General features: G+C 40.1%; 1 protein-coding gene across 8 annotated transcripts in view; it reads left to right on the forward strand.

The window, feature by feature from the left end:
- EZH2 (enhancer of zeste 2 polycomb repressive complex 2 subunit) overlaps window positions 1–13,015 on the forward strand; it is a 51,661-nt gene extending 38,646 nt beyond the window's left edge. For all 8 annotated transcript variants that reach the window (XM_077178827.1, XM_077178824.1, XM_077178845.1 and 5 more), the window contains exons 11-20: window positions 1,002–1,171; window positions 1,550–1,644; window positions 7,343–7,383; window positions 8,548–8,673; window positions 9,037–9,215; window positions 10,068–10,163; window positions 10,792–10,873; window positions 11,645–11,725; window positions 11,838–11,922; window positions 12,681–13,015. In XM_077178827.1, the coding sequence (XP_077034942.1) occupies window positions 1,002–1,171; window positions 1,550–1,644; window positions 7,343–7,383; window positions 8,548–8,673; window positions 9,037–9,215; window positions 10,068–10,163; window positions 10,792–10,873; window positions 11,645–11,725; window positions 11,838–11,922; window positions 12,681–12,741 (1,016 nt within the window). In that variant the 3' untranslated portion in view covers window positions 12,742–13,015. The remainder of the gene's footprint in view (window positions 1–1,001; window positions 1,172–1,549; window positions 1,645–7,342; window positions 7,384–8,547; window positions 8,674–9,036; window positions 9,216–10,067; window positions 10,164–10,791; window positions 10,874–11,644; window positions 11,726–11,837; window positions 11,923–12,680) is intronic.
- The last annotated feature ends 698 nt before the right edge of the window (window positions 13,016–13,713 follow it).

The raw sequence follows: 13,713 nt of genomic DNA on the forward strand, positions 1-13,713 counted from the left end.
AAAGCCAAAACACGTCAAGCTGTGCAATCCTAGAAAATGTGTGTTTGGAATGTATGGAACTGAGTGAAAAGACAGAATAATAATAATATGAGTGTCTTGGCTTGGAAAGACAGGTGCCTGCTAAGGAAGGCAGGAGCCTCCCCTGAAATGGAGAAAATGAACCCCCCCTCCTCCAAATTGCTATAAATTTTAAATTAAGAGGCTCTCAGGCAACAAAAATTATGGGAGCAGGAAATAACACTTCTTTAATAGGGAAGAAAATAAAAGAATAAAATAAACAATGCAGTAAAACCAAAACAACACTGATAGAGTCAGAAACACTACCTGACACCCTGTTGGTCAGGGTGTTGGTAGCAGTCCAATTGGAATTGTGGCTGCAGTGCTCCTGGAGTGTCAGGTGTGGTTCTGTTGGAGCAGTGATCCTGTAGAAGGGGTGTAGTTTTCCTCTGAAGATCCAGTGGAAGAAGAGTCAGCTGCTGTTCCTCTGGGAAATCCAGTGGAGAAGCTGTGCTGGTGTTCCAGAATCTCCAGATTATATCCAGGTAGGAATGCTTGGCTCCTCCCTCTGGGAGGAGCATCTCCCAATGGGATGCTATAGTTCTTATCAGCCATGCAGTGACATTCAATAGCCTGTTATCAGCAGATGTCCCCTCCTGAAGGAGGGATGATTATGATCACTGAGAGAGAGAGATAAGGCAAACTGCCCACTTGACAAAAGACAACTGCCATACAGATGGTGATAGAATACATCTTGACTTGCAATCTGGAACAATGAGTTTAGTCAAACTGTAAGAGAATGTCTGCATTGTCTCAATTTACGTGTAGGCCATTAATTTGAGTAGCTGCTGTTAGCTTCTGTAAGAGGCATGTGAAAATGTTTGTTTTTTCTGGCACTTGGGAAACAACAAAAAACCTGGGATATTTTTTAACTGCAGTTAATCATAATGTGAAGGGCAAAGTAAATTTTGATACATAGCCTTGCTCTCAATTATTTGTTACAGAAGCAAATTCTAGGTGTCAAACACCAATAAAGATGAAACCGAATATTGAGCCTCCAGAGAACGTGGAATGGAGTGGTGCAGAAGCTTCAATGTTTAGAGTTCTTATTGGCACCTACTATGACAACTTCTGTGCAATTGCCAGACTGATTGGGACCAAAACGTGCAGACAGGTAAGCAGGGAAGATACTTGCTAAGGGTCAAAGTGATTTACTTTTAAAGCTAAAGTATACAAATACTAGTATTGATTACTAAAAGGGAAAATAATTAATTTTCTTGGTTTTCCCAAGAATGCTATGGTCCAGAATTCATACCACAAATACATAGAAGTTAGTTTTAAAACTGTTTTAAAATTAAATTTACAGGAGGTTTAAATTAGAGTATCAATTCTTAAATGACAAAAATAATCAACTTTAAATGTATTGAAAAGAGACTATGACTGGATATAATCTGTAAGTTGTTGGTTGGAGGAAATCATACTAACTTAGAATATGAGCAACTTTGTACTAGTGAGAGATTTATCGTGGATGTGTTATGGTATCTCTTGTTAGGTGTATGAGTTTAGAGTAAAGGAATCTAGTATTATTGCACCAGTCCCTGCTGAAGATGTTGATACTCCTCCCAGAAAGAAGAAAAGGAAACACAGGTAAATCTGTTACTAAATACCCTTAGCATAACAATAAATTGGAGATACAGGGGATCAGAACAGAAAGTATATTGAAAGAAAAGTTGTGCAACTCTTCTTTTGCTTCCAAAACCAAAAGTTGCAGCAATAAAACAAAATGATGTTTTAGTTTTAGACAAAATTTTACTGCACTGGCAACTATAACCTTCCTCTTCTCTTTCCCTTTCCTTTCTTTTTAAGTTCTTTAACAGCCAGGTTCTTGTAGGTGTATTGATGCAAGTTGTCAAAACTCCATTTAGATTAGAAATCACCTATGCAGCTTGTTGCAACATTTAAGATAGTGTAGAATGATTATTTTTTACAACAATAAACATTAAATTCAGGAGTGTTTCAATAGGATTGAGTAATGATTATATGATATTTTAAAATTAAAACTGATGTTTTTTTTAATGATGAAATGTGTTCTAGCAAGCTTCAGATAGCAAGCTAGTAGGATTGCCTTCTTTTTCTCTAGGAGAGACTTCCTTTGTGGCACCCCAGTTTCATTAGCACCTAGAACACCAACTAAAGAACTAGGTTAACAGGTTGTTATTTGAAGTGAAGCTGCAATGAAGAACAAACGATTTTTTGACACAATTTCTGTTGAAATTGCAAAACTTTGTGGCTGCTGTCTGTCAGTGAAATGCATTTTTCTTTTAGAATTCTGAGGTTTGGAGAATGCAGCTCTGCATTGATTATTTTTATTCTGAGAGATAAGAACATAGGAGCAATAAAAGCTGACTGAAAATTAGCAAAAACATTTCTTTAGCAAGCAATAAGTACACTTTTTCCCATGTAATTTCCTATTTCTCCCTTTAACTTGCTTTATTTTCCCACAAGTTTGTCCTTCCAGTTCTTCTCCCATCAATTCTTCTTGCTGCTGTCTTAGCTTGTCTATTTATTATTTCCAGGCCTAGTGAAATTCCTGAACTGGTTCAAAGATCCTGTTGACGTGGAGTAGAATATTTCTGCTTTGTAGTAGCATAGAGGCAGGCAACGTGAGCTGGGAAAAGATTGAGTGAGCATCTGGAAAAGATTTTGTTCTCAGCAAAAGCTATTGATTTTAATGCTCTTGGCACAGTTTTCAAGTGTTTGGGCATTTGGTGGGCTTGGCTGTTTAAATTTAGGTTATTAGCCATGGTGCAAGTTTGGAATATGTAGCTGAGAATTAGCTTGCTGTCAGATTCACACAAATTGCTATAAAAATGGTGCCACTACATCTACTTAAAAGAACAGCTAAAAGGTTCAAATGTATTTTTGCAGCTGAAATGGATTGTATGATTACCAGGCTGACATTGTTTTGGAAGAGTTCTCAGACTTTTTTTAGTTTAGGAGTTTTTTTTTTTCCCAAGTAAATGAAAGCACTCTCCATTGCATGGGGTTTCTTGACTTTATTTGCTTTTTTATTAGTTGCCGATTTGAAAACTTTATTGGTAGCAATTTAGTTTTGAAATGCCCTTTAATTCTTTAAACTCATATTTAAGGAAGGAGATAATTTTACAAATATAATGTCTCAGAATATGTGGCAATCAAGCTGTCTCCATTCTTCTATGGCAGTAGCCTTTTTAAAAAGGAAAGCAGTTTAGCCTGCCTACATCCTGCTGTTGAAGTTCTCCCACAATCAGCAATTGGGACAACCATCTGGAAAACTTTCTCTGTTTCTTACCTTTCTTTTAGTTGAGTTTACTCACTCTTAGAGTAAATCCAGTCCTAGAGCCAGTAAGGCTTTTCCCTTTTCCCTTTTCCCTTTTCCCTTTTCCCTTTTCCCTTTTCCCTTTTCCCTTTTCCCTTTTCCCTTTTCCCTTTTCCCTTTTCCCTTGCAGGGCTCTTACCTGTCTGCAGGTTGTCCATGTGTGCATGTGGCTTTGAGCTAAAACAGCAACACCAGAGAGAAAAGCAGCAGCAAAAAGCTGCTTTTGCTGGCCTCTTGTAACCAATTTGAGGGCAGATAAAGTCTTGTCTTGCACAACTTTGCCTATTTCCCATATCATCTTGGTGCCCTATGAGCATACTGAGCAACTAGCTGGCAAGACTGCATCCCTCTTGGATAATGAAATGTCTTGTCTCTCTCCTTCCTGTGACATTTTTGTTGAGATAGCTGTAATAAGGTGATCAGTGGGAGAAGACTTCTAATATAGTTGCTTTTTGGAGAACCAGTAAGTGTCAGAGCCTGGCCTGTGTATCAGATTTACCTGTTACTTTGAGAAAACTCTGCCTTGATGAGAAGTGAGTACTTTGCATAGAAGCCAGTAAAAAACCTGAATGAAGAAAGAATTCTGAAAAGCATGGGTGTATGCTGGAGGGAGAGTGTACTTCGGTACTGTTCATTCTTTCATGTGTATATTTTTCTTCCATTGCTGGGAGCTGAGTTGAATTTGCTTTAACTAATCAGCATTCCTTCCTCTATTTTGGTACTGATTTTAAAGCTGCTTCTTTATTATTTTGGTTTTCCTCTTCTCCCTCATCCCCTACTCAGAGGCCACTTAGTAATTTTATTTGAAAATAATTTATTTTTCCCCCCAATTTCTCATTTTCCTCCTCCTTCTGCTGGACTGCTGTTCACTGTATGTGTTTGAATATCTTTTGTAGTTCTGCCAAGAGTTCAGGATGCCTTTTTGTAGGGATTTAAAGTCTCACTGTTATCAGGCAAAAGGTGCAGCTGAGGCATTGGTACAGATACTCTGATGTGCTACCTGGTTGGAAGGCTGAGTCTTGGAGTGGTGGGGAGGCTGTGGGTAAGATGATCTGGGAGACTGAAGTCTTTGAGTGATGCCAGAAAATCAAACACTGCAAAGACTCAACTACATATTTGACATAATTGGCATGTATTTTGAATTTTTAGTGCTCTTTCTGATAGCAGAGTATTTCTGTGCAAAGCAAGAAATCCTGGAGCAGCTTCTTCCAAAGGGTGCTCTTAGTGCTGTCTTGGCTGACACTGCTGCTGCCCAGACCCACTGGCAAAAGTTTAGAGGTCTGGTAGGTTGTCAGGAGAGAAGAATGATATCTTTGACAGCTGCTGTCATGATGCTTCTGGAAACACTTGTTTTCTAAGCTGGCTCTCCTGCAGATGTCAGCAACCAGACATACAAATCCACTGGCTTGTTTGGAAACTTGCTATGCAGTTTCCAGTTGGCTTTTTGTAATGAAGCTTCAAGTTGTGAGTGCTTTCTCAACTTTGTCTTTTCCTTGCCTTTGCTTCCTGCTGCATGGGACCAGGTCTTGCCTTTTGCTTCTGTTTGAGATGGCAGATTTATATAGAGCAGATACAAAAATGACTCTGCCTTTAGTGTAGTGCTTGCTCAGGCTCCAGCTTTGTGCACTAACCGGCGGAACTTGAGCGCTTTGTGGCAGTTTTTTGGAAGTTCCAAGGCAGTGAATACTCTTGGATTGTGCCAGTGAAAACTCCTGTTGGTCAGTGTTGGCAGCCTGCTCCCTGTTGTCTTGTCATTGCCCACAGTTCCTGCTGCCACTGTGTCTCCAGCCCCCCTCTCCCTCCTGTGACAAAAGTTTCTCCAAAAGAAAGACGGGCAGAGCACATGGATGCCTTTCCCATTGTGACTGCCACCTATAGTTTTCCTTCTGCTTTGCCTTGTTACTATTAATGCTTTCTTGATGTGTATGCACATTTGTGTGCTTCTAAAGTATTAGGAGAGTGCTTACCTTAGGAGAAAATGTGAAGCTGCTAATTGCTAATGAAAGAGTATTTTAACAAGTCTGGCCACAGAATGCTTTTAAGAGTTTGCTGTGCTGGTAGGTTCTTATTATCTTGGAGTGACAGACAAGTTTCTGTGAAAGACTGGTTCAAAAATATGGCGTGTTATGTTTTCCAAATACCAGGTAGACAAGAAAGAAAGTCGTTTGGTGTGCATAAGAGTAATTTAAGTCAAAATTGCACTCCTTTCAGGCATATGGGAAGTGTCCTCTTGCAGAGTCAATGTCTCATAATTCATAAATATATGTTGGTAGCCTTTTCTTCTAGCATGAATCACTCTTAATAGGAATCTCATCTATTTATTACAGTACTCTGTAATTCTGGGCTTCTTCTTTCCTCTCAGCCTTAGTTACTTGGACAAGTCTGCCTTTGTGAGTTTCTAACTTGTATGGGTTCCTTCAGTGCTTGTAAGAAAATTGGTTATTGAGTTAAATCTCATAGTAATGCTTTAGAAGGGCAATTTTATAGAGAATCTTATTTATCTGAAGCTGTTGGAGGGCACTGCACACCATTTAGTTGAAGTAAAAGCTGCTATGCTTTTATGAAAGAAGTAGCAGCTAAAAAGTCCTATTTTAGTAGTTACAGTGGGAGATATTTTTTCAGAGTGCAGACTTCTGAGGAGTGTTGCATTCACTGAAAGGCAGAATAGCTTTTGTAGGTGTTCTGTGCTGGGGATCTTTTAGTACCTGTGCTCATGAGTGTTTTGGGCAGCTCGGTAAATCTGCAGAGAAAGTGAGGTTGCTTGACGCAGCTGGCAATGTATTACTTGGCCAGGGAATGAGGCTTCTCCCATATTGTCTTCATGTTGTTACATGATATACTAAGGAAGTCCAAGAAGTATAAACTTTGAAAATTCTTAATCTAATTTTTTTGTTATGTGTGTTTACTATATACAAGTAGTAATTAAAATGCATAGAATTGAAGGAAAAATAAAACAACTGATTTCTCCTTTAATTTTAAAGCTACTGAAATTAAAAGTCTGGTTTTCCTTTTGGTACTAAAGGTCCAGACAGGTGTTTTTGCTTGATTGTTTCTGACACACCGTTTATGGAATAGCTGACATTCCCTGGCCGAAGAGCTTGTAATCTGAAATGGATACAAAATAAAGGGGTAAATGTAACATGCAAGAACTTTCAAATATAGTGAATGCTAACCAAAAAGCACGTTACTCTTAAAAAAACACAGCAAAGCAACAAACACAAACAATAAAATCGACCACACAACAAGAACACCACTTCTGGCAAAGGGTGTGCTTGGCTGAGCTGCCTGAGAAAGGGACACTGAAGGAAAACTGTAAGGACATAAGAGAGAGGAGTGTGGGCTGTGAGGCAGAAGGGGAAAGGCTCAGTGCAGCACCACCAGCCAGGACAACTGGGGAAACATGTCCAGCCAGAAGGAATACTGAGGTCCCATCAGTGTGGCTGTGGCAGGCAGGCACTGTCTCCTGTCAGGTACTTGGAGCTCCTCTGGTGAAGGGCAGGACCTGGCTGTGGTCTGTAGGGGACAACCAGAGTGGTGCTGGGGCCAAGTCCTGTGCAGCAAACAGCTGCCCCATTTCTGTGCCCCTGTTCAGGCATGACCCTCCAGATCTGCACCTTCATTCCCTTCCCTCACTGCTGCTCCTGCCTGCCAGAAGCAGCTCCAGCAGCTGCTCTTGGCAGGGCTTCCTTCAAGGGCATCTGAGTTTAAGCATCTCTAGGTGGGGCTGGGTGGGGACAGCTCCTCTGTGCAATGCTGGGACTGGAGGAATGGTGTGGGGAGCGGGGGGAGCAGCCTGCAGAGCTCTGGCCTTGGCCAGCCCTAGACTGGGACAGGGTGGTTCTGCTGCAGCCCCTCTCACTCGTGTGCAGTTAGCAGGTGTTCATGTCTCCAGAAACTTTCCCATCTTAAGCAAGATTCAGCTGCCTTTCCCAGCCCACTGCAGGAGGAGTTCCTGTCAACCTTCTTGTTTGTTTTGTGTTTTTGCAGGTTGTGGGCTGCTCATTGCAGAAAGATACAGCTGAAAAAGGGTTAGCATCTTTCCATTCAATTTATGTCCTGAACTTTTAAGATTCTACTATTGCTTTTTTTTGTTTTAGTTGTTTGTGGGGGGGGCTGGTTATTTGTTTTTTTTAATGTAAGGCCATTATGTATGTTCCGTGGGGAGCTAGAGATTTTAGGGGAATGAAAATTAAAAATGTAAACTCTTGCTTACATGTATTGTAGGGACAAAGGGTACTCTCTGGTTTACATAGCTGGAAGAGCTCTGTATAATTACATAAAAAGGAAAGGAGGCTGAGTTTGCTGTCTTTCCAGTATGGCTTCATTGAAGCACAGATAAAAATGGTATTAAGGATAAGAGCTGCAGTAAAAAGTGCCTTTTTTTTGTTTTTTTTTTGTAAGCCAGTTTAATTTAGAAATAGTTCTCTGAAAAGTTGTTAAGAATAGTTGGGACTTGTAGCAACATAAATAATTGATCTGTTTGTCTCTCTCATTTTTTGTTGCTGATTGCTAGCTTGAGCATTTTTATAAATTTACAAATTCATGCAAACCCAAAACAAGCTCAAGAGTATTAATAGAAAAAATAATTTATCTAGCATCAAATTCTCCTAGCTTCTGTATAGGTAAAGCTCTAGACTTGTCCCTGGTAGTTCCTTTCTTGCCTAGAAGACTTCAGCATTGTCTGTACTGGAAAATTGACTTGGGAAAGCACAGTGGTATAGTAATAATAATAATGATAATAATGGAATTACATTACCAGTGTTACCTGTTTGAAAGTTGACTGTTGTTCCACATTAAAAATTGCTTTCAGTATTTAAGCAAATTTACTTTGCTGAATAATATCAGTGCTATTCCAAAACATGTTCAGACAGGAAATGATACCATTGTTGTTTCATTTCTCAGTTTTCCACATAAACAGCTTTCAGCTCTGAATACTCAAAGCAGCTGAGCAGTGGCAGAATGAGGTGCACTAGGAAGGGATCTAATGGTGTAAAACACCTCACTAATGTTGCAGTTCTGGTTTTGTGTCTTTTGGGTTTTCAACCCCACTTGTTGTGGGTTTGGGTTTTTTGTTTATGTTTGGGCTTTCTTAGTTAAATGACTAAAAGGGAATTTCTGCTTTAGAGTGAGGGGAACTGTATGTTGTTTGTCTGCAACTTTCAACTTTACAAAATGTTGCTATTTTTATTCAGATGGGTCATCGAATCACGTTTACAACTATCAGCCATGTGATCACCCACGTCAGCCTTGTGATAGCTCATGCCCATGTGTAATTGCTCAAAACTTCTGTGAGAAGTTTTGTCAGTGCAGCTCAGAATGTAAGTAAAACATTTAAAAGTTATCCATAAACTTCTCTCACTGTCCACCACGAGCTCTGTCCTACCAGTCTGTCTGTGCTGCAGGCAGTTCCAGGAGCAGCAAATTGTGTCCAACAGTGTGAGCATGTTCAGTTCAATTTGGCCCTTGTAATTGGCCATTGCATGAAGTCAGAAGCAGCCTTCAGACCTAAAATTAAGGAAGAGTTATTAAAATCAGGGAAGGGAAGAATTTGCAGTACTCCTGAATGCAGATATCAGTGGCTGTGTTACCAATATTCTGATACACTATAATCTGCGCAGTCTTAATTTTACACTGTATATTTTCATATTTGCTGTTTTTCTTTTCCACACATTCCTTTGTAGGCCAAAATCGTTTTCCTGGGTGTCGTTGTAAAGCACAGTGCAACACCAAGCAGTGCCCCTGTTACCTGGCTGTCCGTGAGTGTGACCCTGACCTCTGCCTGACCTGTGGAGCAGCTGACCACTGGGACAGCAAAAATGTTTCTTGCAAGAACTGCAGCATTCAGAGAGGATCCAAAAAAGTACGTCCAGAGTTATACAACTGCAGGCCTGTTGCCTGGGTCTAGAGGTGTTCTTATATTTTCAAGCCAGAGAATGGAATTTCTTTGCCTTCATACTGTCAAACTGGAAAAGAAAAAAAACAACAACAAACCAAACAGCAAGGAAAGGAGTTGTCACTTGTTAGCTTGCTCGTGTGCTGCTGTTAAGTCTATCTGCATTTTGTCATGTACCAATTAGTGTGTTCTGTGCAGGAGAGCAGCAGAATATCTCTTTTTCCCTGTTCAGGCTTTGCTTCTTAATTGCAAATAGGCTGCTGTTTTAAAGAGCTCAGCAGTCTTTCCCCAGATCAGCATAAAGAAGTTTATCCCAGAGTCTAGAAGCTATTTCTTTTTTCAGTTGTTGATTCAAAGGTATAAACTTGTATACAGTCTACTAAAGTCTTGAAAGCCCATTCAGTTCTGGCAAATAAATCAATAAGCCAAAGTTTATTTCTACTCTGGCATGTTTTCTCACAAAATAGTCGATTACTGAGCTATAATGAGTAGTGGGCTCCTGTCTGCAGACCTTTTGAGGTTGAAGTCTTTAGTAAATGAATTTTTATGTAATCCCGTCATTTCAAGATGTCTTGGGGTGGTTAAACTAAAATTTTTAGTAGTTTTCAAATACTTGGTCATTTTTCTTTTACATACATCTTCTGATGCACAAGCTGTAACTCTAGTGTGTGTTGATCATTAGAAGACTCTGGATTTGTCTGCACTCGTGGAGTCCCAACATATACATTCCACTAAGTGATACAAAAAAAAAATGGAAAAAAAACTGAACTCAAATCTAAGCCGGGCATATCAAAACTTCTTGGTTTTTCTATTCCCCAGCACTTACTATTGGCACCTTCAGATGTGGCAGGCTGGGGAATTTTTATCAAAGATCCTGTACAGAAGAATGAATTCATCTCTGAATACTGTGGTGAGGTAAGGATGGAGAACACTGGATATGAGCTTAGTTGGTAAAGTTATGCACTGACAGGGACTGAGCATGGGTGCCATTGTCTGTGACCGGGTACCTCGTTCAGACAGAGCCATGTGGCTGCCTCAGTGTCACAGGCTGTGACTGCTGTCACTCCCCAGACCCCAGGAGCTACACAATTGAAATGTCACAAAAATTTTGAAACAGGTTCTTGTGAGAAGGAGAGGCTGGAATATCCTTTTTATCTCAGATGGAATTTCAGTTCAGACATGCTTGGAATTTGGTGGCAAATTATTTAGTATAGTACTGAAAGTCAGTAGGAGCTTTTGCTAAGCTGTATTCTGTAGCAATAAAACCCCGAGTCCAGTATGCAGCCCTGATTTTGAGAGGAGAAGCAATTCTTGCTTTTCTCCTGCTCTGAAAGAGTTTATGTATGCTAAAAGCAAAGCATGGATGTTTGCTAAGTGCAAAATGCTTCCTGAAAACAACGCTTTGTTTGGAAATACTTTGAATCCCAGAGAATAAAAAAACTCCCACCTGTCTTTCAGAAGGCTGGGGAGGGGTTGACATTAAGCTGCTGTGGTTACACAATGGAGGAGTGCTTCTCTCTTTTACAAGTGGTCTTTCTTTCAGATTATCTCTCAGGATGAGGCAGACAGAAGAGGAAAAGTGTACGACAAATACATGTGCAGCTTTCTGTTTAACTTGAATAATGGTATGTATGCATCAGTTGCAACCCTTGGCAGCATAAGTAAAGTATGTATGCTTAGCATTTTGTTCAGCCCTGTTCTTCTGCAGACAGCAGGTAACAATGAGAACTTATTTCCACACATCTTTCTCTATCAGTGTGTGGATTCATCCTGCTGATAGCTAGTCTTTGGGATTTTTTCCTCTAAATGCTAGTCAGCTAGATGTAGTGATGAGCCTATTGTACAAGAGGAGTAGAATATATATAATAATTTCACAGAGTAAAATTATATATAGACATTAAGTAGACTAAAGAATGTAAAAAGTGTTGTCTGAAGTAATTTTACTGAATTAAATAATCAGTAATTTATGATGATAATTGTGTTGGGGGAAAAAAGCCACAGTGGTATGATGTAACTACTGCCACTTGAAAAATACAGACTGCACTGTGTCAAGCATAAAATACTGGAAAATAGTTGAAATGGGGAAAAAAACCTGCTGCTTTATGTCAGTGTTGACTTAGCATATTTATGGAGCTTGTCCTTGTGGAACAAAGGTAGAGAAGCTTCAGTGAGCAGCTCAGGTGGTGCCACTGTGGCAGGAGGTAAAGGAAAAGCACCGTGTGGAACAGCAGAGTTCAGCTGTTGTAGGGTGGTGGGCCAGCTCTTCCATGGGGAAGATGTGCAGTTATCTTCTCCAGCTGCTAAGATCCAAGCACACTAGGTAATAAACTCAAAAATGTGTTTGTAGGTGACCCACCCAACATTTGTGGGGTTTGTTGTTTTTTTCTGCCCCCTAGATTTTGTGGTTGATGCAACACGCAAGGGCAACAAAATTAGATTTGCAAACCATTCAGTAAATCCCAACTGCTATGCAAAAGGTAAGTTTCACATTTACTTGCTTTTCATCAATGTATGAAATACTGTGAGATATTTCTTTAACATGCATTTTATCAGTATTTGTACTAACATAGCTAATTTCTTTTAAAACAGTTATGATGGTTAATGGTGATCACAGAATAGGAATATTTGCTAAAAGAGCCATTCAGACTGGTGAAGAACTGTTCTTTGACTACAGGTGGGTAGATGGATTTCAGGTGGGATTAGCTTCCAGTATCTGTGCAGCTCAGAGTTAATTCCTGTGCCTGCCTGGCCCCTGCAGCCTCAGGTCTCAGCAGCTGAGAAGCAGCACTCCCCACACTGCTTTTGTTAAGCCAGATGCCATAGCAAGACTGATTTGAGCAATGCAGCTGGTTAAGAGCCTGCAAACTTGGAAAAGCAGTTCTCATAGAGCAAAGTGTAGTGACAAATGGGGACAGACTTTCTCTGGTTGGGTTACCTTGGTAGCAGTACAAGTTAACTCCCCCATCATTCAGAAATAGGCAAGAATTTCAGAGAATGAAATTTCAGAATTCCTACAGACGAATGCTTGATAAGAATGTGTCCTTACTGTCCCCTACAATCATCTTACTTGGCAAAAAGTAAGCTGTCCACTGGCAATACTGTGTAGGTCAACCTGGAGAAATGTAGTTGCTTTCCAGTACTGAAAATGAACTTCAGGACTGTGAGAACCAAGGTGAAAAAGTATGGAATTTTAGTGATTTGTCTCCTCTTGATCAAACACCTCTGAAAGTAGTTTCTTGTGGGTCAGCAGCATTATGCACCTGCAAATTCACACAAGGAGGAAACACCCCAGCTGGTGAGGAGATAATGGGAAATCTAAGGATAAGAGTATTCCAGGCTGTGGTGCCATTCTGTCAGAATAATGAAGCTGAAATGTTCCATGATACTGGCTTTTTGTGATTTTTTTTTTTTTTTTTTTTTTTTTAATTTCAGATATAGCCAAGCTGATGCCCTTAAGTATGTGGGCATTGAAAGAGAAATGGAAATCCCTTGACACCAGCTACCTCTTCTTTTAAACAAACAGCTGCCTTATCTTCAGGAATTTCTAGTACTGTGGGCAATTTTAGAAAAATACAAATGATGCAATTTGAAATTCTGTATTTGCAAAGTACTGTAACAGTAATTTATAGTAACGATTTTAAAGAAAACAACTTTTTATTGCCTTCTCACCAGCTGCAAAGTGTTTTGTACCTAGGAACTTTTGCAATAATGTGGTGTGGTACATTTTTCAACCTTGAATAAAGGATACTTGAACTTCTTCATTTTTACTGGCATTGAGTTGGAATTTTGTGTCAGCCCCTTGAGAAAGCAATGTGAATTTAACCTGTAACTTCTGTGCAAAGGCAGCTCCATATTTGTCTCCTTCTGTTACTCTGGGTCAGGTTTAAGATCAGTGTGAAGATGGAAACAGTGTAGATGGCAGTCAGGTGATGGGTGCTGCAGTGCCTAAGTGAGACAGGGGTGGTCTTGCAGTTTCTCAGCTTCCCTTGGATGCAGCTACATCCAAGTTCTCTGGAGTAATGGCTGCAGCCCAGAAATTCCTGCAAATGCCAGAGTAGCTGTGATTTCTGTGACAAACACTACTTTCAAGACAAAGCTGTGGTACAAGGTGCCCTCACTGTGGCTTCTCTGAAGCACCAAACTGAATGATAAATACAACAGTAACTACATCTGTGTTAAAAAGTTAAGAGATGCAGAAGAGAAATGCATAGTTTTCATCCAGAAACATTTACACTTGCAGTTAGATTGTACAGGGCTACCACATTTATTTCTTACTTGCTAGTGGATGTGAACTCTGCAGCCTTTTGTGAAGTAGAACACAATGCTCTGGTCAAACCAGTTGGAGTGGGAGGGCAGGCACAGCGTGGCATTATTGTCACACTGAGTCCATGAAATCCTGTCCATGGTGACCAGTTATCTGCTGCACTGAGGGGGATCCAAGCTGAGTTCATCTCTTCTGCTTTCA

This window comes from Agelaius phoeniceus, chromosome 1 (assembly GCF_051311805.1).
Source record: "Agelaius phoeniceus isolate bAgePho1 chromosome 1, bAgePho1.hap1, whole genome shotgun sequence".
In the NCBI taxonomy this organism is placed as follows: Eukaryota; Metazoa; Chordata; class Aves; order Passeriformes; family Icteridae; genus Agelaius; species Agelaius phoeniceus.